At 40.7% G+C, this 26,908-nt stretch overlaps 1 protein-coding gene across 3 annotated transcripts in view; it reads right to left on the reverse strand.

Moving 5' to 3' along the window:
* Positions 1–25,989, reverse strand: part of KIAA1549 (KIAA1549 ortholog) — a 143,056-nt gene extending 117,067 nt beyond the window's left edge. For all 3 annotated transcript variants that reach the window (XM_014256904.2, XM_005527895.3, XM_088055153.1), the window contains exon 1: positions 25,868–25,989. In XM_014256904.2, coding sequence (XP_014112379.2) covers positions 25,868–25,970 — 103 coding nt within the window. In that variant the 5' untranslated portion in view covers positions 25,971–25,989. The remainder of the gene's footprint in view (positions 1–25,867) is intronic.
* Between the last annotated feature and the right edge of the window lie 919 nt (positions 25,990–26,908).

The raw sequence follows: 26,908 nt of genomic DNA on the forward strand, positions 1-26,908 counted from the left end.
AGAAATTGGTGTTCTTGACTGTACAAGGACACAATACGGCATGTTTCAGTCTCTAGCAGCTGCCACCACACACTTAGCTAACCCATTCATGAAACTCTGCACACAGTAAGCAACAGCTGGGCAACCTGCCCAGCCAACAGATTTTTAAGCCTTCAGCAGTTGAGGCAGCCTTATTCTGGGGCAATTAAATTCTTCCAAAACTTGGCGGTTTATAATCCAAGTTCTGGGAGGGCCAGCTTTCCCTAGGCAGCTGAAATTACATATGGCCTTCAGAGTAAGAAACCACAGCAGCACACCCCATGTGCTCCCTGCAACACTCAAGGGTAGTGAGAGGAGACATCTCCTGTCTGGGACCTTGGTAAAGTCAGGACAACTGTCACTTGTGATCAAAAGTCCATTTAGAAAGTACATACACAGAAGCACAAACATTTAAACTAGTGCTGCTCTGCATGTTCTCAGCATCATGGTAAGGTCTGTACTTTAAACAGCTGCATAACCTGGAATTTACACGGAGTTCTTCAATTACATACCATAAGCTAGCAAGCAGCTAATTGAAGAGATTTCCATCAACACATTTTTGTTCCCAATTCTGAAGTCACTATTTATGCAAATAATCTTATCAGCTGCTCTAATAGAAGTCACTGTGAGACAGAATCAAGTGTTATGCTACTAAAACACAGGTCTCACTTATGTATCTCCCATATTAAGAATACAGAACAACATAGCTAGGGAACCTATGCTACTAAACACAGCTGGGAAATCTTAATTTCTTCTTGCTCAGGGGTTACAAAAGGAAATAGCACACTGTAATTATTGTACAGTATACACTATATATTACATAGTAAAAATTAAGAACCTTGTCATCAACAGTGTTATTTGGAAAGCAAGTGGAATGGCACCTCTGCAGAAGCTTAATGAGAAAAGCTACTCTAAGTCAATGCTTTAGGTAACACAAGTTTCGTTTTACTGTTCAATTTAACAGCAACAATCTACTAAGCCTTATAATATTTATACAGAGCAGTGAGCTCATTCCCAGCTGAGATAACTAAAAAGTTCATCGACACCAATGAAAAATTAACCTTAATATTTAAATTCCAGTATAGTAGGATTCATTTTGCACCCAGGGATATGCAAAAAGATTCTAGCATGATACCTTTCTGATCTACGTACTTTCATCAAGAAACACAGGAACATGTAGATGGTGCATGGCACCATGCTGGGCTGTTGCCTTAAAGAACATCAACCATCCTGAAATAATGGAAAGTTTTCCGTATCCTAAATGGAAATTTCTCTAGTATTCTAGATGCAGACAGTTAAAAATATTTCTTTCAAAAAGAACTTTCCCATTAGGATGGACATGTTTTACAAACATTACATAATACTTCTGCAGTAAGTGTGGAAACATAGGAGGGACAAGGAACACCAACTTAAGATTTCCAAAATGCAAGTCAGTAAATACAGCTAGCAAGTCTGCAGTCACATTACAGCTTCTGACGGGTGATGTTTGCCCCAGTCTTATTTCTCCTACAAAACCAGGTGCTGTCTGCTACCCTTGAGAACTACAGGATTTAGTTTCACTTCAACAGAGGAGGTTCAACACAATCATGTTGTTTCCAAAAAATACACAACTCTCACAGAAATAACTTGTAGAAATAACTCAGACCAGTTGTTCTACCCCACACTACATGTTGACTTTACCACTGACAATCAGTGCACCTATCATTAGAACACTGGTAAGCACTGCATCAATTCTATTTTCTTTTATACTTCCAAAATCACAGACTGCAAGAGTTGAAGATGGATGTGTCATTCTTCCAGTATCAACTGCTCCCACAAACTGCACATGGAATATTTCATTCCATTGAAGAAGCCACTGAACAATTTAAAATTTCAGGTATGTGGTTTAAGTAGGGACTGTGCTGTAACATTCCTCTTATTTCAGGCAGTCGGAATACACATGAAAAATATCTTCAGGCACTGACTCCTTGCACCAGAATTTTAAGGCTCCATTTGGCTGCTATGTGGAAACTGGAAAAAAAAATGACAAACTGTACTACCAAATTAATCTTTTTCTAGTAAATGGATTATATTCTTTGACACAGTTCACAGCTCTGTAAGAGCAAGGTCTTGAAGACAGAACAACAGAATACCTCTGATAGTTTGAGGACATTTTGTCTGGATCAGTTTGTATTCTCTCATGTATTATATAAGTTAACAGAAACTAAAATTTGAGTTTTATACAGACAGGTTCTGCAAAACTATGCATGAATGCAAAGACACTAAAAAACAACCATGATCACAACCAAAAAGACATTAAAATATGCAAATTATTTTCAGAAAACAACAGTCAGTGTATTGCAAGTCAAGTTTTTTAAATGAACTTAATTGCGTCAAGTGTTTTCTTACTGCCAGTCTTCTCCATCATACAAGTATGAGTCAGAAAAGAAAAGAACTTTGACATGATCACACATTTTCTTACATTGTCTGGCATCTCAAAAAAAAGTAAAATTCTTCTCAATTAGCAAATATGGCAAGGAAAACAGAAACTGAGAACTCTGTATATCAAGTACTTCCAAGGAAAACAACAAATTCCTAGTTTCAGCTGTCTATACAGCATCAAGCCACAAACTCTATAGTCAGACTTAATTTAAAAGCCCTGAGTGAAATAAAAGCCTGCCTTAGCCAGCTGCATGGCTTATCAGACTGCTGTCATCTGCACAGATTGTAAACATTAGTTGGGATATTGTGTATGGTTTATAAAGAAATTATATGACCCTGAACATAACTTCCTCTGAGGATTTCAAGAGGAGAGTTGACTACCATTTATACTGCTCTCAATCTTTGTTAATAAGCAAGAACAGATGAAAGTGACAACTAAGTTTATTATATGTGACCTTGCTCGTAAGTGGCCTTGACAATGAAAACATTCAGTCTTTTCAGCAACCTTTCTGGTGCCTTCATGACTGAGGTTATTATAGTGGCTTACACAATTTTAAAAAATGCTTGGCATACAGTCTTCACCTTTGGAATACCTCTAGCTGCTTGGTCATGACAATCCACTACTTCCCTTCACACCTGCAGCAAGCCTTCCACAAGTTTTGGTTGCTAACTGCAGCTACATGAATAAGCAAGACCTCCCCACTCCAAAGGCCACAGGAAACCATGTATAGCCAAAAATAATTAATCTAATAATGATGCAAAAATGTTAAGCACATCATTCTGAAACAGACAACAAATCATGGCTTCACTGCTTCCAGATACCTCCTCCTAAAAATTCCTCCACAGCAACAGTTGGCAAGATTTGGATGCTATGTATGCACATATGACACATATCTGAGATAAATGGGTTTCCTATATCAAGAGCCCACTCGAAAGTTGCAGAAAACTATACCCTCCCCCTTTTAAGAGAGCGATTTCACAAGAGAAAATCCACCACTTAGGATGATCTGATGAATCACATCAACTCAGCAGCTTGAGGACAGACTGGAAGGTTATTAAACACTCACACAATTGTTTGATTTTAAGCTATGAGTCAAAAATTTGTTGAAAATGTATGGGTTTTCATACACAACTTTATTTTGTGGGATCTTAAATTTATGGGTCATGTTGCCTACTACCATACAGTCCTTAAGTTCACTGATAAATATTTATATTAGAGAAACACGAGAAAATCAATGATAGGATACTCTGAGCTCAGATACATACGGTAACCTAAGGTCCAGCTATTTGCTTTTAAGTAATTTCAACTAAATTCTCAGCCCCCTTAGAACTGGTATAATAAAAATACTGATTCTTCACTTCTTTTGTCTCATGGATGTACACACACACAGAAGAGGAAACTAAAACATTTCATTCACACAGATCTTTCCTAGTGGTACAAGTAATTCCAAATTGCTTACCAACTGAATGCAAATAGGTATAGGATAAACCGAAAAATAAAACATTTGTAAAGGGTTGCTGATCCCCAAGAAAGCCAAAAGAATAAGTAAAATTACTTTTTCTTCCATTGATAGCAGCCAAACACTTCAAAAGTAAATCTCACAAGGTGCTCTGCTTATAGACCCAAATGCTGGGTGTGTAACAATGAGACACAGCCTCCTCTTGGAGTTGGGTTTTACTACAGAAGCCCCTAAGCTTATCCTGAGAGTACCTCCAAAAACACCTACTTTTTGAATGTAATCTTTATTACACTTAAAGATTACTCTTGTTCGAGCTGATGGTTTCTAGAGAATAGAGTTCTCTATAATCCATCAACATTTCTGTCTTGGATCTGTTACCTAATTGTGTTGCACAGATGGACTAGGGACAATGACCTGTCAAAAAGTTAATAGTTGTAATCTCAGAGGCTCCCCAATAATTTTAGTAGAAGTAAATTGTCTCTCACTTGTCAGTGACAGTACTGTGAAGAGCAGTCTGTACACATTCTTAATCCAGCTGAAACAATTTTAACTGGATTTTCAGAGTCTTTAGCAGGGCTTTTAGTCAAAACTCTTAAATTTAACTACTATGCAGTAAGTTCAAGGTGTCATCAGGAACCAATTAAAAGCTTTAGAATGCAAAAATATTTCCATCAGAGGTGCAGCTACAATGCTACATGTTCACAAAATGCCATTAGGAGCAAAGATGTAACATTGGCACCCTTTGCCAACAGTGTTTCAGGAAAGTCCCAACTGGAAACCCACGCTAAAAAAAACAGTGGAAGGCTCTTCCAGTGCCATGGGTCTACAGCAGATTAAGTAAAATACAAGATTGGTGAAGGCAAAATATAGAAAGGAAGATAAACAACCCTACCTACAGATGCAACAATAAACTCAAATTAGCTACTCCTCATTCGGGAAAAGAGATTATAAAGTATGATCCACCACAAATTCAAAACGTCCATTTAGTGCTCATCAGAAATCTAAGACACAAAGCAGAATACTAAAGACTCCTAGGAAAGGAGCAGAGAATGAGAACAGAAATGTATTATGCCACACTATATGCAAACATTGTGATCTCATCTCAAGTGCTGCACGGTTATAATTATCACCCCCAGAAAAGCACAGAGAAACAGAGGTGTCACAGAGAAAATTAAGGATAAAGCGTAGGTACAGGCTGGCTCCATTGTAAAATTTTTCAGACTAGAGAAGAGACAACAGAAGTGAAATGATGAGAATGAGGCTTCTAGAGCCACAAGCAGGACAGATGTGATGAATTTAAGTATTACAATGTTTAAGAATAAATTGTTAAAAAATTCAATAAAGGTATCAACTAGAGTAAGTTTAAGAGCAAGACATCAAATTCCCCCCAAACATAATGAAATTATGAAACCCAATGCCATAAGATGTTGAGTCCAAAGAGTATAGATAAGTTTTTAAAAAAACCTCGACAAATCCTTGGAAAATACTGTATTCATACTGCATTAAATTGCACAAAACTAGAATAAATCATTAGAGAAAACTACAGGCTTGCTCTGTTAGTTATGAGTAACAAGAATTAATTTGACCTTTTCTACAAAACAGCAGAGACAGGAGTAATGCAGGAACAGATTTCAGGATCTGCCATGTGGATAAAGCACACTAAATACACGGCCTCGGACATCAAAATAGATGGGTATGTTATCAAAACACATGGTGCTTTTAATCTGTTCTTTAAAACACTTCTAACACTCTCTGGGAATTAAAGCTTTGCTGGTAAAATATTATCTCCTCCTAGAACTCTTTTCAGAAATTAATTTGAACCTTTACAGTAGCAGGAATATAAATGACATAACAAAGTGGAATCACAACCCTGCTTTAAGAAATTTGCAGCTGATGGATGGAAGTCAACATTCTCCTCCTTGTGACCACACAAGGCTTGAAAACTTTCGCTCAAGAATTTAATCTAAACACTTGCTTGAAAACTTTGCCCCCACATCCATGGAAGTGCCATCATTCTTCTCAACACCACAGATCTTTAAATCATATATATTCCATGAATTTACATTACTTTAGAATATGATGTTCTGTATGCAAAAACATAGTGCAACACAAGTTACAGCCCTCACTTTAGCAGGAATTCAAGTCTCACCAAGTCAGGAACACACCATATAACTTTAAAAGTTTGTCAAGTTTTAACTGACAATTAAGTTCTTTGTAATTTCAAGAGAAATGTAAGAGACACAGACTTAAATTGGTTTCTTCCACACTGGCAGTTTTTCTCATCAAATGCTCCCATAAATGGCAATATTTTTTTGTCAGACAATTCTTGTACATTAATGTATTTGGGTGTGGGAGTGGAGCTTTTGAATAATTTTACTGAAATGTACTACTACCTATAGAAATGGAGGCTTTTAATTTAGTTTCAAGGGAATATGGATTCCTAGACAAACTGGTTTTGACGATGCTATTTTTATTCTCTGTTCTTTCTTTTGTTGCTCTTTTTGTTCTTGTGCCACCTTTACCTGCCATGCCTTTTTCAAGTCTGTCCTCCTCTGCTCCCACCTCTCAGAACACAGCCATGTGTCCAACCACACATCTTTCCCCTCCCACTTTTTACACTCTTGCCCAGAGTTCACATTTTCTGTTAACTGTGAATGAAGAGCACCAGCAATAAAAAACACTTCTTGAGATACATTCATTTCTCCAAGGAAAAGCCATAAAAGTTGCCTCACTTTCATTCAGCTGGTCTTTTCCCCACTCACTGCTTTTCTTGGTCAACCACTGCACTAAGTTTGAAATCTGGTGTAAAACTGGATTTGTAAACCCCGCAGAAGTCATTACAAGATTTTTCAACCATTACTTCCCGGTCTTCTGGGGAAGACCATAAAACACACACAAATGCAAACTCAGAAGGGAAAAGCCTATCACCACCAACTTTTCCTAGCTACTGGAAGTCTACAAGTTAAAAAGAGTCATAGTTCTGCTGCATATGGCCTGTAGAGCAGTAAACTGAGTAAGGATTTCTGAACACGGTAGATATTCATCAGTAAACAACTGAGCTGAACAAACACAGACTAGTTCAGCTAGCAAACAGTAAACAAGCTTGGTCTGAAGGGTCCAGGTCAGATGATGCCAACTTCAGCATAGCAGCTACAAGATGAATAGGACTGTCCTCATAAGAGCACAGCAAGGCCCTAAGCTACCATTTAACTTTGCAGAGGCCTTAAAGGTCACAGCTGAAAACCACACGAAACCAGTGAAATGTTGCTGTCCCCCTCCAATCACGGATTAAAATGACAAATACTCCTGTTAAACGGCTTACAGAGCAATGAAGCAAGAGAGAATCATTAAAATGATTGAGATTGTTCACCACAGATATCAGCTTCCATAGTGCTGCACTGAATTATTTATTAATAAGTTTCCATTGCTACAAAGTGCCACCTCTACTCACTCCAGCTTCACCACTCCGTGCACACTAACAGTTGCCAGTGCGCAAAATATACTTCTACAAGTAGTACTGGCCAGTAACACATAAACCTTGTTTTTTTTAAAGAAATACTACAAATATTCCAAGCAAATTAAACCTTTGCTATAGAAGAGTCACTCTTCTAGTAAGGGAAGAAAGTGGTCTACTTCCAGTTTTATTTCTAGAGCTACCTCTTAGTTGTGGTGGCACACATCTCTGGGGAATTTCTCGTTTGGTGGAAAAGTTGACTCCGAGACTTCTTTTCCTTTCCTTCTTTCTTCTTGCCTCTCCATGGAAATTCAGAATATCATCCAAACACAACCATCTGCTTCTACACCCACAGAACCCTTCCCGCCATGGGTACACAACAGTCTGTGTAACACCTCTACTCCTCTCTGGCACCTCCCGGAAAAAAGGGAGAGGCACAGGCAGCCTGGGTGGTAGGGACCAAGCTCACCTCCAGCTCCCCACTGCTGAGGGGGCCACAGCGCCACCAGCATCCATGTCATGCCTTGTCACTCTCCAGAATGTATGCTCCTGAATGACACTGCAAACTGTTACATAAGCCAAAGTTTTATTTATCGAATTGCATGTTATGCTTCGACATCCCGTCCTGTAAGTTTAGCACAATTCGTTACCATCTTGATATTTTTTGGTACACAAGTGAATGTTTCCAAACCACTAAAACTTTGCATCAGTCTCCTCTAAATCCCAGCCAAGGGAGGCAAACACAAGCAACATCACATGGCCTTGGTTGGAGCAGGTTTTGTCATTTATCCCAGCAGAAGGTGACTGGAGTCAAGGGAAAGGACAATTACATTCCATGCTACATGATTAGACTCCATAATGTCACTCTTTTACAACACATAGCCAGAGGTTTATAAGGACAGAAAGTGACAATGTGATCTTCCATACCCATCTCTGCCCTAATTTGGTCATAAATCTTGCAGAAATTAACTCTTGCTTTTGAAAGTTTCCAACACAGTAACTTGCTCTACAGATAATTATTCCTCATTGTTACAAATCTTGTAATTTCCACTCTAATGTTCTAAAGCTTCAGTTTCCCCTCTGAAAATCTCTCAATTTTTCCCTGAAAATCTCTCCTATCTGGTCCAAGAGCCCTTCCACTACAGAATTAATATTTTCCACAACACAGAAATTAAGTCACATCTCTATTGTTTCTAGAGCACAGTAACTAGGCTGCTATTTTTGACATTTTCACCTGGAAACATCCTTTCCAAAGCATCACAGGGATATTCTCTGAACCATTCCCACTTAGTCAATCAACATCCTTCCTGAGTAGTTGACATTTGTAGCTAACACACAGCTGGCATACAGGTGGGAAAACTTCCCAGCTTTCACTCATACATTTAAACTGTTTTCCCAACCACACCACTGCACAGTGAGCTCCTCTTCAACAGCCCACCAAACTCTTCCCCCTCCAGCCCCACAACTGGTTTTCAGACGTTTTTGCCATCTTATCAATACAGAACTTCACTGTTACCTCTAGAGAAATCAATTCAGTCTCTCTGTGGTACTCATACAAAAATCTATGCACAAAAAAAAAAAAAAATTAAAAAATGAAATTTCCTACACACATTTTATTCAAAATATTAGTGAACAAAGCTTGGTATACCATGCTGATGTCTGTTCCATTGCATCTTTAAACAAATGGCTTTAATAAGCTTTTTTACCTAAAGCTAATACCTTATCACAACAGATACATGTTTGTGGAGTACTTGTGGGAGCCACATTATTCTCACCTCCCAAAAACATCTCTGCAATCCAGAAAGTCACCTGAAGACTCTCACACTGCAGGCAAACCAACATCTCTGACACACTTAATGAACCCAAAACCAGCAACATCCCTCTCATGTTTTCAAAGCAGTGTCCTACATTTATCATGCTCTGGCCTGGTGCTTGGTGTGATAGTTTGTAATAGTTCATGACAGAACTGCAGCAACACCGTAAATGACAATGCACAGAACACCTCCTGTAAAACTCTACCCAAGGATTAATCTCGCAGAAACTGGTGGAGCTGCAACAGTAGGTCTTTCCATAGTCGTAAAACAAGAGGATCTACTTCTAAATATTAAATTGTTCATTCATTAAGCTGGGCTAAAACCACTTTAATACAAATGCAGATGACGTTGTAGCCTAAAAACAGAATGCTCCTCTCCCCGCAGCTGAAGAATAAAAGGGCAAAGATCACTCAGTAATGTTTCTCACTATCAATAATCCAGTTGTGGTAAATGAAAATGTTTGTGGTATCTTTCATTTAACATAGTTAAGAATTGCTTCTCACAGCAAATATGAAATTGGATAATGCCAACAGAGACCTGCACAGGATTCCTTCCCTCTCCTCACCATTGTTTTTTCCTATCAACTTCTGTTACTGGGGAATAAAATCTCTAAAATAGGGTGTTAAACATGTTAGGAAAAAGAAAAAAAAAAAAAAAGAGCCTTCCTTCCTCTATCATTAGGGATCTAAAATAGCCCAAGCCACACAACTGAAAATACTTACCATTTTTTATCGTAATGCCAAGATTCAAGTGTGGTCCATGCACTTTCTAGTAAGTTAAGCCAATTAACAAAATGTTTCATTTTTTCTACCCTTCCTGCCCTCTTATCCAGTACACTTACAAGCTAGAGGATTTTAGAAACACTGCCTTCTCCCCTTAATTGAGAAGCATTTCAATACACGTGTCAGATACATTAATGAAAAGCAAGATCCAGGTCAATAAAGACACCAGACCTTTGCATGGAAGACAGTTTCCAAGGGCTCTAAGCTGGATAATATACTGGAGATTATTTCATTTTGAGGATTTCTGAGGTAAATTACATTGCTTGGAGAGTTAATCTCATCATAAACTAAAGTATATGTAAAGTGAAGGAAACTTCCGTATTTAACCAGGCCAAAACTACACTCTCAAGACATTAAGCCTCTAAAAAGTAGCATGTCAGCATCTGTACGGTGGGTGCCATAAATCGATGGTGCTGACAGAAGAATGAAGTTTATCTGAAAAGTCAGCACCTGTGTTTTTGACTCAAGCTTGGTCTAGAAAGAAGAAAAATCTGTAAATTAAAAGATAAGCTACTGATACCATTTTTTCACCAAACATTTGGGACATCTCATAGCATCCTTACTTTCATGCCTGCTCTGTAGAACTTAAGTGACTGATGAAAAGCACTTCACCACATCAAGCTTGTGCCATAATTTCCTTACAGAAGTCTAGTAAATCTGCTCATAAATTCTTACCCCTTCCTCAATTTTGTGTCATGCACCACTATTTCTACAACAGATACAGGAACATGTCAGGGATTAAAAAAAAATTTAAAAAGCTATGAACATCTGAATATTCACTACAGTACCACTTCTCAGCAAATATTCTTTTTGGTGTTTCCTTTACTGCAAAAAAGGTTCAACTGAAGTCCATCTAACCTGCAAAAATTTAATAAACCTTGGCATTTCCAACACTTGCAGTTTTCTTTAAAATGTCAGCATGTTCAGATTTGTATAGTGCTCTTGAGCCTTGAGGGTTGCTTTTTTTCCCTCCTTTCCCTGCAAGGGATGAGGAAAACTTGTCAGTTCCCAAACTAGTTTACATAAACCAGCCCTAATTGGAGCCTAAATCTGCTAGAGTCAGAGTCATGAGAGATGTCCACGTTTCCCTGAGTATCTCAAAGACTACACCACCAGACAGTGGACAGAGAAACACCTTTTACTGATCTTCAAATAGTTATTGAACAGAACCCATGAAAATTTTCAGTGTGAATGAAATGAAATTTGACTGGGCTTCTGTGTTTAAATATATACCTGTGGAAAATTTGCCTGCATTAGTTCTTAGTGACAGCACAAAATTTTAGTGCTGAAGCTAACTATGGAAAACAGCAAAAGGTCTGAATTTTTTACACCATTATGAAGGAAGCCTGTTTTTCAAAGAAAGCCTATTCTGGCAAAGAAAGTCCTCCTCCATTTTAGGTACCACCAAGAACTGCAATCATGATTTTTTTTTAAATTGGGTGCCAGAGATTCTTTAGAATTTTTAACATTTTATATCCATGTGATGATATTTAAATCATTATAAAGAAACCACAAAGGCAACACTTCCAGTTTAACACAAGTCTCTCTAATGTGACCTACAATATGCACTGCCTCAAATAACTCACTTTTATTAGCTTTCTTCTGATGAGGCTTCCTCTCCCCAAGACACTGTTCCATCATTAAGCCAACACACAAATTAAACAAAATACTGAGTTTTGCATCATTTGGTTTTAAAAAGACCACAAAGAAAAAATAAAAACCATTTACACTGTAGTGAGCAACATGATGGCTTATCTTTTTCTCCACAATATTTCAGTATTCTTTTCTGCTCCCAGCCCTCCACACTATCACAACCTTCAGTAAGAATCATGCATTTTCTGTTGTAAAATACATTCATTTCCATCAAAAGGGGCTGAGAGCTGACATGCACCATTCTGCCTGTCACTGTCCCTGCTGTCCCACACCATTAATTCAACTCTTCTGCTCACAGGAAAGTTGCCACCAGCAGCCACTGCCAGCAAGATCCTGCTGAAAAAACTCTGTGAAAGTCTGCTGGAATTGATGAGTACGTTCATTACAAAATATTTTGTCTCCACTATTGACAGTGTTTTCAAATCCTGTCTCTCACATGGTAACATTGAGTCAGGCAGGAAAACAAACGTTTCCACTACCTACTTAAAGCTGAAGCTCACTAATTGGAATCTTGCTGTCTCTTGGATGATGCAGAAAACATCTTAAGCAGTAGTAGGCAGACAGCACGATGTATGACAGAATACCTGATTTCAGTCAGATGCTAGACCTTTACCATTTCATATTGGGTCACCCAAATCCACACTATTTTCTTTATATCTGCCCAAAATCTTCTTTTCAAGTGGTCCTGGACAGCCTAGCTTGCTGAATTAGGAGCACTGAGATCTCTAAAGATGTGTTTGATTCACCTCAGAACACCCAGGCATGTTGTCTACTGACAAGCTCGGCTCGTTAAACCAGAACAAATTTCTAGCATTGGCCTGATTTGCACACACAGTAATGTAGGTGTAACTATGAGGTGGTTTCCTGTTTGATAACTGCATGTATAGAAATTGAAGAGAGCCAAAGATGCAAGAGCAGCACTGGTTTAGCCAGTGGCCCAGCTAGTCCTCCAGGACCACAAGGCAGGAGCAGTGCTGCTGCTCAGGGCAGCAAGCAGATGGAGGGAAGCCGAGATGTTGGCAAAGCTCTTGGCCAGTGAGGCTGCACAGGGAGAGCACATGCAGAAACAGTGTGAAGAAAGGAACTATCACATGGGGACTGAACAGTAAATAATTCTCAGGCTAGGGCAACTGTTGAAGCCAGGCTAAAACAGACGGCATCAATTGTCAGAAAGGATGTACTAAAAGGCATTAGGAAGAAGACCGATTCTCTATACCTGTCAGTTAGAAAAGGGAAAATTCTTTATACAGACAATTTATGGAGCTTAAACTTTCCATACAAATTATATGACTGAGGACCAAGAAGACATTTTAATTCAATAATTGATAGGAATGTTTCCTTCAAGAAAAAGATTTTTACTATGTACTCTGAGTTGAACAAAGATCCACTTCCCTTACAGCTGATAAGACTTCCAAGAAAGACCAACAATTCATAAAAATTACTAGTAAGTTATGCAGCTCAAACAAGGAAGGAATTGTTGTGAAAATGAAGGTTTCTCAATAGGAGAGGCTATTTAAGATCAGCAAGTTCAAATTCAGTTGCTCCTTAACAAATTCATTTCAGAGTAAAAGAGAGTCGTGGTGCCATTCTGTCAGTGGCAGCTGTGTTTTGAAAGGTTCTTGCCACTCCCTTCTGTCCCCTGATACTCATTGCTGCACTCCGAGGTGCCAATACAATTGTTTGCATGACTGTGCTCTATTCAGGGTTTTAAGATCTATCCCATTTAAAGGGATAAAGGCAGAATCAAAACCGTAAAAATATCACAATAAAGTACTTTAAAAGAAATATAGCCTATACAACAGCCATACAAAAAAAAAACAGTAACAACTTTATGAGACAAGACAGAAGTAACAGAAACATCTTAAATTGAATCATCCATGTCTGCCAAGAGACTACACTCCTTTCTCCTCCCCTTTTTTCCTAGTATTCCCTTTCCCAATAAAAAAAAAAACCCACCCATGCCTCACAAATTCTACTGTTAAGAGCTTGGAAGAAGTAGGCAGAATGCAAAAACCAACACAAGATGGAATCAAGTAATTTCTCCCGGTCTTCAGTAAGAGGTAAAATGGAACTCCCTGCAACTTTCACTCTAAGATACAAAATGTAGCAAATAGGATAGAATGAAGGAAAATAAGATAAGCATTGAGGAAAGCATAGAGGGGAATGTTTGCTCAAATAAACATCTCATAAAAGCCTTTCCTTAAATAAAAAAAAAAAAAAAAAAGGAATTGAAGTTTACTGTATTGGTTAGAAGAAACCATATTACCACATTTGTGTAGCAAAAATCTCTTGGTCTTGCATATCTATCTGAATAGGCACATTTTATGACAATTCAACATTCCAGACAAACATAAAACATTGATATGAAACAAGGCTGAGCTCAAAAGACTAGCTTTGACTATTATTGCTGTCTTCTAATTAAATATACATAACACCTGCTGTAATGTGTAAAAACAGAGGAAAATCTAGAGGGTTTACTTATTTAAAATAGAAATTTATTGCTTCATGAACAGCCCACTTACCAAAACATGATTTTTATTTAGAAATGTGCCATTTTCCATAAACACCAACAGAGAATGGTATGAGAAAGCCTGCAATATTTTTTGGATGACAAATAGACTATTGATATGACTATCAGAGACTACATCATCATAAGTCATACTACTCAACTCAATTACATGGCTACTGAACAATTTCTGCATGAACACGCGTGTTTAATTAAAAACAAAATACACTTAGCATGCCCTTTTCAACTGCTTAATATAAAAAAACCTCTTACACATTGAGGAAAACCCCAACCTGTTCCCCCAAGATACTATGAACAGAGTTTGAGACATGCATAACATTTATTGTTAATAACATATTCCATTGGCTTTGATATTCGTCATGAAAGCAAATCAGGAAAAAAAAAAAAAACAAAAAAAACCAAACCCCTAAATGTTCTTTAAAAATATTTAGGTTTCAAACAAAACTTCTACTTCAATATTTTCCACCTAGCTTGAGACAACAGAGCTCAAATTTAAAGGCTATGTTCTTTAGACTGGATGAGACAGATGAAATTCCTGCCTCCACAGTGTTGAAGCAGTAAGGAATCCAGTCCCAGAAGTTACAAAGGACACAATAATGCCATTTCTCTTACACTGCAGAAACAAATCAGGAAGCATCAACAAGCTTAGGGTCTTACAGAGTTTCCAAGCAAGATGAACCATACTAAAAAGTTAGCACAATGAATACACTGCAGGTTTTAGAGACAGTCCAAAGGGAGGTTTAGTCACTGGGGTTTGCTATCCCATGAACTTCACATGGCTCCCTGTTCTTTCCTGACAGACTGTGTTCATGCTCCTTCCCACTGCAGTAAAAGAAATTTCAGGAAGGCACTGTAGAATTACCAAACTCTTATCAGGTTACTGTACGAGGTAGCTCCTGAGGTGAGCACAATAGAAACAGAATTTGAGACAGTGGTTCCAATTAAACTTTGGGAGAGCTCATACAGCCAAACACAGATAGTCTTCAACCTTTATGCACTGTTTAGTCATGAAAATAAAGTACCTGATTTAATATTTTCCCTTATCTCCCAAGGGAGGGGGAAGCCCCCAAAACAAACAAACCATAACACACACATGTTAATGCATTATAAGCATAACCCAGTACAACATGCCTCAGCCTATATGAGTGTTTCACAAACACCTGCTGTTTTGGGTGGTTGCTTTCCCTGTCTACAACAAACTATACTTAACATGCACCTGTGCTTTTCACCTGTCCTCCTACAAATAATTCCATCCACAAGAATTTAACCTCACACTGAAGAATCCAAATAGCTGCTATTTTATTCTCAATTTTTCCAGCTCTCTCAAAAACAAAAGCATAAAATCTCAAAATATTTTCATAAACCCCTAATTCCACTAAATCATTAGAAATGTAATTTCTGATTATGAGAAGTGGAAGTAGGAGCTGTAAGTATTCACTCAATTCGACATACTTGGCTTCATAAAGCATATAAAGTCTTGCACCTGCATTTGGAAGATGTAAAATACTTATTTCTGCTTTCGGAAATATCTAGAAAGCTACTTAACATCATACAAACATCTAAGTCTTAGATGTGGCCTCCAAGGCTGATACTATTTAGGAATGAAGGAAAGTACTGGGGAATATTTCTGAAGTATCTTGCCTAAGTCACATAGATGTTTTTACTGAATATGTGATCCAACATAAGGCTGCACTCTATTCTTCAAGTTTTATTTCCAAATAGAAAATAGTACAACCATTCTAAATTGTTAGTGTGATTTCACACATTAATAGCATGTTTCAATGATGGCTTTGGCTCATTAAAAAAATACATCAAAACCGTCATTTGAGTGTTATTTTAGAAAAAATCTGAAAAAATCTCTTTCAGGTTTCTAGACATGCCTTCACCTGACTGCTCTGCTTAGACTTCATTCATACATGGTAAATATCAGCAGTAAATTCTAAAGAATCATAAGAATACATGAGTACAGAAATTATATTCAGTTTTGTTTCTGAGTTTCTAATACTCCCAGGAGTCAAGAAGATTATACCTTCAAGTGACACTGTCTGCTTGGAATCCAGTCAATTCAAAAAGAAAGAAACTGGCTTTACTTTCATTTCACATTCCTCAGCTTTCCTAATCTTTCTGACAAATTTTACAGTTTTAAGAATGTGGTTGTTGTAGAAGCAGCAAAGTAACAACTCATAGAGGCAAACAAAGTAAACAGACTAACACAATTTATTTTCTTGAAACTTCCTTGCTTGTTTTAATATTGGATAAAATATTTCTTGAGAAAACTTTGATTACCATGCTAATAAACATTTACCTAATTTTTTTAACCGAGTTACTATAAAAAGCACATGCACTCTGAAAAGACAAAGAAAAATGATATTTTTTAATTCTTTCAGAATGGAACAGATTACATTTACTAAAAATTGCATGTCAATGGCTGGAAGCCCAAATCTGTTTCATCTTTCACCATCATAAGCACAGGAAGTAAGGTCACTGACAGATTTTAATTGAAAACATCTTCAAACCAGACTTCTGTTCTAGATCAGGATTTTGTTCTGTGACGTGCAATTTCTATCCGAATATATCACACAATTAGTCCCAATTAAGCAGCAGCTTCAGTTTTAAATACAGCCACCACTGGAGAAGTTACCCAACCAGAATCCAGCGTAGCTGACAAACAACCCTCTGTCTCCCATTCAAAAAGTAACCTGATACTAGCCCAGAGGGGTCTGCTACATAAATGCTTGGAGCTTTGTCTCCAAGTAATGCTCAGCTGTATCGTTGTGGCTTTGTGGCTGAGCAGTGCTCACTGCAATCTGCAAACATGAGGAGGAATTTATTTACAACAGAATTACCAGCCACAGGAAAAGGTGAGACAGGCTCAACATCTAATCAAGTTACACCCAACTAGAAGAATAAATGCTCTCCCCACCACCCTACTGCATCAAACAACTGCCTTTAAATGAGGAAAGAACTTTAGAGATTCTCCACAAACTAGTTCAATACACTACTAGCTGGGGAGCAAAAAAGGGAGATCCTTCTTTTAAGAATTCATACCAGTTTAATTTCCTTATTCAGTATCAAAAGATTCAATAACAAATTCAGTCCAATAGGGTGTGAATTAAGAAAAAAGAGGCTGAAAATAAAATCTGTAAATTGTATGAATAGTACTTAAGAAATAAGATCTTTACCTGTACTATCTACCTGTCATGTGCATATAGAATTCTCAAATTTATCCTACCAGACATCTGAGAGTTTTCCATTAAAACTGAGGCTGGTTACCTATTTAGATAACTCTTCTCCACAGCTCTAAGACAAGCTCTAAAGCAAGCAGGGCAGCCACAAAAACCTCTCCAAATCTGGAACATAAAGAAGCCCTCCACTTACCACAAGACTTCGCAACTCAGCCTTCCATTATCAATACCCTAATCTGTATTCCAAATTTCACCCACTCTCACCACAGCTCCAGCCCCAGTGTCATCCCTGCCGTTCCTTATTTCAGTATCCTCCTGACCAAAGCTTGTGTCACCCACCCCTTGTTCTCACCCTGCCACACCATCCAATTTCAGACAGAGGCCACAAAGACAGCTCCACGCTGCCTTAACTGTCCAGAAAAGCTTTGCCAGAACACACTGCAGAGCTGGGAACCGCACACACCTGAGCCGAGCCCAGCAAACTCACAGCTCTGACCTGGGCACTCCTGCTGCTAGGATACCAGGTGAGAGACTCCATGTCTCTCACCTACTGAAGAACCAAAGATTTGTCTTCTCCCTTTGACACAGACCCACAGCTGGCAGCACACAGAACATGGCAACTGAAAGATTTGGTCTGGTGCCATTTGTTTGCCCAGTCTCACAACTGTCTTGCATCCCCTTAGGACCTCTTGCTTGCACCATCACTCCCTTTGCTAAGGACGAGGACAAATCCTACATCCAGCGCCAAGATGAAGAAGCTCCCAGCTTTTCCAACTAGACATTTCATAGAAACAGCAATGAAGTGTTTTGAGCACAATACTGCCTCTCTCTATCCCACCTCTGTGATACAAAAATGCTAGTAATAATTCAGTTGATGAATAAAGACATGCAGACTCACATCCATACCACTTGTAGCTGCTGTCACAGTGATAACCTGTGCAGCATTCTAAAATGCTTCACAAACTGAACTTGCATGGAGAGCAACTTACAAAGTGTGCTCATCCTGCCTGTTAGTACTATGGATAACAAAGGTACTAACCATTTTGCAAGGATTACAAAATGTTCTCTGAAACCTTAAAAAATGTTAATCCTAAAAATCAACCAACATAAAAAACACAGATCGTTTCTTCACTTGATCAGTACACCAAAGTTCTCAGTAATGAATAATACTGTTATTTATTATTCGTAGTATCTCACAAAAACAGAGCTGCAAAGTATTTCACATCACTGTTGTGATCCTCTTCTGTTAGATCATTATACAAGCTCATCTATCAACTCCAGTGATACCCTACACTATTGCCCCAAACAATGCAATTCACGCTTTCATTATCCCCACTGTTAAAAAGATCAGCAATTAGAAAACCCGTCTTCTCCACTTGAATAAAGTCTCCTTTTCTTATTCAACATAAACACCTATTTATTACACTTTCCTTTATGTTTAATCTTTTATATGTTTGAATAAAATCCTGTGCACCTGGCATTTTTTCTAGATTAGATGGTCAGTCCCAACAGTTCTGCCAAGGCAACTATCTCTAGTAGCCTGTCTCTTCCTTGAAGGACAAGGCCCTTTTTACTAGGCACATTCCAGCTGGAGCTCTTCTGCTACTGAAGAAAATTAATGAGTTAAATACACAGGATATGCCCAAGTTCAAAACCGAAGTGTTCACGAGGTCCAGCACCACGGTGATCCTGTTGAATCCCATTCTATCCACGATCCCTGATAAACACCAGGCCCCTTAATACAACACTACTGCATTGTCTAGTCCCCATCCTAGAGCTATGCAGGTTTTCAAGTCCTTCAGTATGACACTACTGTGCATGCTTCCTACTGAAAAGCATGGATTTCAGGCCCTTGATTTACTGTGTTTCCACCATTTCTCTCTCCTCTTCCCCTTACTTGCGGGTGAATTTTAGCCCCTTATCTATTTCAAACCACAAGTCCTGACATGCTGTCTTGATCAGATGGCTAAAGCCAAATCAAAATTCTATACAGGATATTAATTCATAAAAGAGTAGCCTCTCTAAATCAGAGGGGAGAATGGAAAAGGACTAAAAGGATTAGAAAACAGTTTGCAGACTAAGAGCAAATAGGCAAGGGATGTAAACTGAAACTGCTAAAACTCAAAGTGAACAAACATCAGTAACCATGATTTCTTTTAAAGAATATTTGATTTATAAAAAACCTCAACATCAAAATCCTACTGCACTTTGATACAGCATTGTGCATCTTCCTACCTCTAAAGCTAGTTAACTCACTAAAAAAGTTAATATGGTAAATACATCATGTTACACCACCACTGTTACTTTCTATTTGCTTACAACTAGCGTATTTCTTACACTTGTTTTCTGCAGAGTCAAGTTCTTCAGACTGGTTTATCATCTAATGGATCTTTACTGTTCTCCAGACAAAAGTTTGGTTTTCTGATCAACTTTTTTGCTCACTGTTATTGCATCTGGACATTCCTTAGGATCTTGAAAATCCAACAAGGAACTGCATCTGAGAAATCACATTTTACAAATGGTGAAACTAAGGAATAAGGTCAAATCTTGACAGCCTAATTTGAAACATTAATCATTATTTAGAATTTCAGACACAACATCTATTTAAGAACAGCTTCCCCTGACTTCTTTGGCAGCTGGAAGCACTCAGCATTTCTGCAACACAGATCCCAGAGGTCTGACATCCAGTAAATGTGGAACACACACAGCTAGTAACCACCTGTGGGAAGCTTGGTTTGAGCAACTTGAGCATCACTGAAACTGCAACAGCAACACAACTCAATTGTCTAGGACAGCATTTAATTACATTAACAGTGAAACCTTTACTCAAACTTCCCTGTCCCTCCCTTCATGTCACACCTTCAAACATCTGCTACAAAAGGAACAAGAGTCCTGCAGATAACTTCTTCATTTGCTATCCAGCTCCCCATTTTTCCCCCAGAGCAGGATCAGTCACTGAGCACAACGAAGGTCTTTTCTGTAGGTAGGTGTGTGCATATGCAGATAGTTAGATGCAGGTGCCTCTACAGCCATAAATATTGTCTACATGGATACACACTTCGTGGCCACATGAGCACAGCTGTACAACAGCTTACAGGTATAGAAGTTTAAAACTCTGTGGGTTAATAGGTTATTTTAATGTCAATATTTCCAACTTGCTGATTTTTTGCCTCTGCAGTTTTCATAAGCCGTTACAATTTCTGTGGAGGATTTTTTTCAGTTCTTAAAACAAACTTAGAAAAACACTTCTGTCACAAGGCTGATTCATGCACATTCATGAACTGTTCCAAGGAGCAGCATCAGATTATCATGCTTCTGGCTAAGAGGGAAAAAGGACCAACACTGAAGCCCTGAATTCTGTGCCAGATTCTGAAGGAAGTGTCCCAGAGCAGCAGGCACCCATTTTCCCATTCCTAAATTACAAGCTTGATGCTTTTGGTCACATCTCCTCCAGTCTTGTCCCAGTACCTTGTCTTCCCCACTTCTGATTCATCCTTTCAACACTATTTTTTTGACGCTTATTTTCCTTTTTTAAACTGAGTCCATCTGTGTTTCCCAGTGTAGTTATCCTACTAGCAGACTGCATTGCTTGCTTCATCTAGGATTAATGTCTGCATTGCAGCTTCCCTCATCTACAGACCTATTTCACACTCCTGATCTACTGCTCTGCGTCCTACTCTTTGTGCCCTGCCAGTTCCAGTTTCTTTCATCTGACAAACCCTCTTGCGGTTTGTGCCTCTTCCCCTCCTACAACTTCCAGGTTTCTGGACACATCACATTAACAAGCAGAAGAATGACTGGAAAGATCCTCAGACCCTTACTCCAAACTAAACCTATGTCCCATGTTGGCTACCTTCTAAAGCCATCTTTCTGTTTGCCCTCTTGGGCCTGATGCAAAGACCACCACACAACAGTGCACCAGAAGACAGCTGCCGTGTCCGAAGACACGCTAAAGGAAGTAAAGCATTACATAGCAGACACACGTCTTTAAACACACAGCAGGCAGGGGCCCAGTTCTCAGTCCTGAAGTCTCACTTCTAGAGCAGTTTAGATAGATTTTCACAGCAAAGTCCAATCTTCCACGTAACATTTTGGGCTATGGGAAGAGTGCTGAGTACATATGCCCAGGCAACACACATACATCTGGTCAATACTGACAGGTAGATGGGGTCCCACAAGAATAGGCCATATTCAAGCTTCAGCTGACCAAAAAAAAAAAGTCATCTTCTCTATCACAGCCATGTCTATATAATTCAGTCATTACAAGCTTTCAAAAAAGAAAAATCGCTTTCAAAGCTGCAGTGGACAAAACATCCCCTTCAGAGCAGACACAATCCAGCAAAGCTTAACTGCATGCTCCAAAGCATAAGGGTATTAAAGTTGTTCAGAAAAGAAGCTGGCAGAACTCAAAGCAGAAGCCATTGTTTTCGTCTTGCCTCAAGATCAGAAGTAGCTGAAGTCTTTTAACTAGTATTTTGCAAAGAAGAAAAAGCTTCAGCCCATAGCTAAATGCATACTTCACAAAATTTCAATTGAAATATTTAAGTTTGTTCTCAACTCCACTGCAAAGCAGAAATATTTCTTAGACACTTCTTATAACATCTTACAGCTTAAGTAAGATCTAGCACAATCAGGCCCATTTTCCAATATTTATTTGGGAATTTTACATGCCATTAATTACACTGAGGAATGAGTGACGTGAGTATTGATGGTCAATTTTATTTTTTTTTTCCTCTGATCTCACGGGAAAGTGTTAGGGAAAAAGTTAGACAACACTAATGCATTGCTCTTACAAAAGGTTTTCCCTTAGTCTTCTAAAACAGCTGTCTCCAGTAACATCAACAGCTGAAAACAGTACATGTAGGGAGTATCAACCAAATTTGTTATTGAGCTCATGTGTGTTTGGCAATCACTGCAGAAAAGCATAGAAATTTACTTTTCAAGATAGATAGAAAGGCATCATGCCACGTAACCCCAGAGTGAAAAACTGCCCACACTTACAAGGACTCCATGAGAACAGGATTCTTATACATTAAGCAAAGCAGAAATTGTCTGCATAATAAAGTTTATTTAATGCTACTGTTTTACTAAACTATGGGATTCTAAGACAAGATGTAAAAGATAACCATTTCCTTGTAGCTTTTTTTCCTTATACTCAGGCTCCCAGGACACAATGAAATTAATAACTCTTATGCAATTAGCATTCATCATGCTGTATGCCACAACAGGCCAGGCTGGAGAGACACTGGTACTTAAGGACATCATCCATAATAACTCTTACACAACCAGTGTTATTCATACTGTCTGCCACAATGGGCAGAGCTGGAGACTCTCTGGTAGTTTAGGACATCAGCCACAAACAGATTTACTTACAAATGAAGGAAAGCCATGTCTCCCACAGCTGAAGTGAGACTGTATTATTAAGAAGTCTTTTCTGCTTCCTTTCTCTCCCAAGCAACTCCCACACACGCACACGCATTCTGAACTGACAAGAACTGGGATGTCAAAACCCGCCATTTACTTCAATCACCAGCTTCCCAAGACTTCTTGGAAAGGATTTGTGCTGCAGCAAGAGTCAGTGCTCTTTAATGTGCCCATTTCCTGAAATCTATCACCTAAGGTAGGTCAAAACTGTTAAAGCCTGCTTTGCTGAAGTCATGCTGTATTTCAAGTCCCAGCCCTGTCTGAGAAGTCTAAGACCTTACTTCACAAAAAGCATTCACAAGCAGACACCATTAACAATAAGCTGCACTGTCCACTAGCTTTTTTAGCATTCTTACTTCTTGAAAGAACATGCAAACAAAAAACACGTTTCCTCTGGCAGGACTACAAGAGTAGCTTGTAGACACGAGGCTGACATAAATAAAGCTAGCACAGCATAGAAAACAGTCATAAAGAGAATCCTCCAACCATATGGGTCTTCTGTAAAAATGAACTGGAAGCAAGCTTGACAAGCTCAACTGGCCACAAGAGACATGATGCCAACTCAAGTGTTTGCAACAGACTAATGCAATTAAGTTGAATAAACAATATCCTGCAACTGTCCCGTAAGACAGCTACATCTGATTCCCTGCCTGACCTCCACAACTTGCCTTTGGTCCCTGAGTCTCTGAGGAGACTCACTGCACTCTTTTCAGAGTCCACAACACAAAGTTCTCCTCCCTCTCATGAAAACACCACAGTGAGACAAGATAAATCCTGATTGTCAGTGCGGGAGTTGCACAGATTGTGCAATGGAACAGAAGCAAAAACACAGCCTGTGCTGAGCAGCAAGACATTCAAATAGCCTGACCAAGGCCCTGCATCACTGAGGCGCTCAAAAGCAAAACTACCTTTAGCACTCTGGCAGTCCAACCACATACTACGAGTTCTGTAGTATCTGCTTAACTGGGGAAGCTGAAGCCCTGATTCAGCAACATGTGACTTTCGTGGGAGCTGGATAAAGCATTCCAAAACTCAAGCTGTTTAACTACAAAATTTTCTTAAGTATTGTCTTTGCTATATCAACTGCAAGTAAGTGGCCATTCCACTCTTACTGTATGTTTCTTCTGTGTAACTCAGAGCTGTAGGAGTTTGCTCTTGCTGTCCCTAGACTGGTAAAGACCATATGGCACTGAAAGGCAAATGAACTGCACCCTAGAGAGATTTACAGGAGTTGTAAATCTGTTGATCAGTTAACTGAATGCTGCCCAAATCGACAGCATTTGGTCAGTACACAGCTCTTCTGTTTCACACCACCCATTACACCGTCAAAACACTTCAAGACTAAAGACAAGATTCTGATAAAGACTGTTTTCTAAACCTTATGCGCCCCAGACAGAAAAATCAGACTCCTGTCTTGCTTTTAAATAAAGCATTTCACCTCAACAAAAAGGAATAAAACATCCCTGTTCTCTTCAACCTGCAAACTTTAAATCTCTGCAATCAATTGATCATTTCTGAGATGCCAATACAAAAGCATCCTCTGAAGATCAAGTTTACTCTTAGTATCCTCAAGTTCACTGCACGTGATTCACATGCCCAGTGGAAACTGAAAACATAGACGACTCTCAAACCAAAACAGCTTAAAGGTTCCTGCCCTAGACTGAGCAGGAAAGCATCGCTTTGGGCAAGATTTGTTGTCTCTGAGTACACTTTTCCAGCAGCTCAAACACTGGCTGAGTTACATAATATTTCTACTGCTGTTTTTAAGTTATACAAGCATGCACAATAATCACACAAATGTTTACAGAAACTCACAGCCATGTTTAATTAAAAGCTACTATGTATCAGAAACAAACAAGAGACTTCACTGACTTACTATTAAAGCACAGAAGAAACCCAGCCGTTCTCAGAGGCAGAAAAACACAAGTGAATTTCCAACTTGGGAACCTAGTGCTTTGCCTTCTACTTGTATGCAAAACCTAATCTATTTAAGAAAAATCAGTTGAGTTTAGTGTGAACTATCAATTTTCACACAGCCTGGAATGGAACTTCTCTCACAGGCTACGATGGGAGCTGGAGGAGAGCATAACTTCCCTGAAAAGCTTACTAGTTACCTCCAAAACACAAACTATTTACTGAAGGGGAATAAAGGATCATTATAAAGAGATAGGCATGTTTTATAACACCAAGGGTTCTTAAGCACCCAACAATAATCACCACAATTCCTGTGTTTGAACAAGAGTCAACACAAGTTGGTCCACTTCATGAAACAGGTTGCTGCAGGTTCTTATCACTTCTTGCCACTTATCAACAACTTTCTGATGTTGATTAAAATGTATTATTTTATACCTGTTATCTACCAACATAAAAACTTAATCACAGCAAAACTGTATCTTTCCATGAAATTATAGTTGTTACGATTATAAGTATTAAAGATGAACCAAGAAGTGCTATGGGACCAGAACTAAATGAGATATTTTTGTGATTAAACTGTATGCTTAACTACAGACTAATTTTGATACCAAGAGCCACAAGAGAAAAGACGAGAGGAAAAAAAAAGGGGTCACTGATTCATGGTTTTTCAGAAACACCTACTGAATACACCACCCTCTGAAGCCCGAACCGTTCTCTCCACACACAAGTCACGCCACGACGGTGCTTGGAAAGTCGTACTGAGCTTTTTGAGAGGCTCCCAATGCCTCCTCACTCGAAAGGTGAAGGAGAGCCAGGCTGCCCCATACGTACCCCGCAGGTGCTACCGCAGCCCGACACGGGGCACCTCCAGACGCCCCGGGCGCTGAGGCCACAACGCGGGGTGACCCCTGCCAGGCACAGGACACCCTACAAGCCCGAAACGCCGGGTGCCCCCTTTGTTCCCGCACCGCTTCTCTGTTTCTCTTTCCCGTGTCGGGTCCCAGCCCCTGAGCCTGGGGGCTGCCGCGGCCCCGCACCGGAGCGTCCGCGGTCTGGCTGCGAACAATGCGCGCCTTTTCTGGCGGAGCGCCGCGCCGGCCCCCGCCCGCCGGCACCGCCGCATTGTTACCGGCGCTGCCGCCCCCCGCACCGCCCCGCCCCCGGCACGGCCCCAGCCCCGCACACCTGCCCCCCGGGCCCTCTTTGTTCCCTTACCTGCGGCGGGAGAGCCCCGCAGCGCCGGCACGGCGAGCAGCAGCGGCAGCAGAGCGGGCAGCGCCGGCCGCCACCGCGACGCGGCCACCACGAAGCGTGTCATCCCCTCCCTGGCACGGCACGGCCCGGGCCGGCGTCAAGTCATCGCGGCGGCCCCCGCGCCCCCCCGGGGGGGGGCTGGAAGGGCTGGGCGGGCTCGGCGGCCCCTCCCCGCCGCACCCACCGCCGGCGGGGCGGGGACGCCCGCGGACGGGAGGCCGCCGCAGCACCCACCCTTCCCCACGCCCACCCCGTGGGGAGCGTTCACGGGGGTAGCGGCGCTGCGCCTCCCAAGAGCGGCGGTGCGGGGGCGAGCGGTGCGGCTCGGCGCCCGGAGGGCAGGCGGAGGGGAAGGCCTCGCACTGCGGGGGAGCGGGGCTCCTCGGCGGGGCGGCTACGGCCCTTCACGTGTGAGAAGGCGGCCGTGGCGGCAGCCCGGACACGGCACCCGCTCGCTCCCCGCCCGCCGGCGCCGCGCTGCCCCCGGCGGAACCCGGCGCGCGGCGGCGCGCACAGCCGGCCCGCCCGCCACCTGCGCGCTCCCGGCCGCGTCTGCGCGGGGGCGCGCCCGGCCCGCCCCCTCCGCCGGGGCTGTGGGGAGCGGAGGGGCGGGGCGGCTGCGGCTCCGCCCGGCGCCTCCCGCCCGCCGCGCCCCGGGACGGCGTCGGGAAGTGCCCTGGGGCGGCTGCTGGCTGCCGCCACCTTCTCCGGGAGCCGGGGTGCCCTGGGCCCGCCGCTCCCTGACTGCGCTCGCCCCGTGGCGCAGCGAGGTTGGGAAGCTGGGAGTCCCGCCCGTCAGCCCTCAGGGCAGGCTGAGTGCTGCCTGGGATCTGCCCCCGGGCTGTTCACGTCGTTTTGAGAGCTGAAACAGTAACAGACGTCCCAGCGGGAAGAGGGAAGGCTCAGCATTCAGGGTAGGGCTGTGTGACACGACATCCATGCTGCGTTAGTGTTGCTCCAGGAGATTGCGAACATAAACACAAGGAAACCTTTCACCACAGG

Source organism: Pseudopodoces humilis, chromosome 5 (assembly GCF_049639895.1).
Source record: "Pseudopodoces humilis isolate 2021_Gansu_Grassland_sample_001 chromosome 5, ASM4963989v1, whole genome shotgun sequence".
Taxonomy (NCBI): domain Eukaryota; kingdom Metazoa; phylum Chordata; class Aves; order Passeriformes; family Paridae; genus Pseudopodoces; species Pseudopodoces humilis.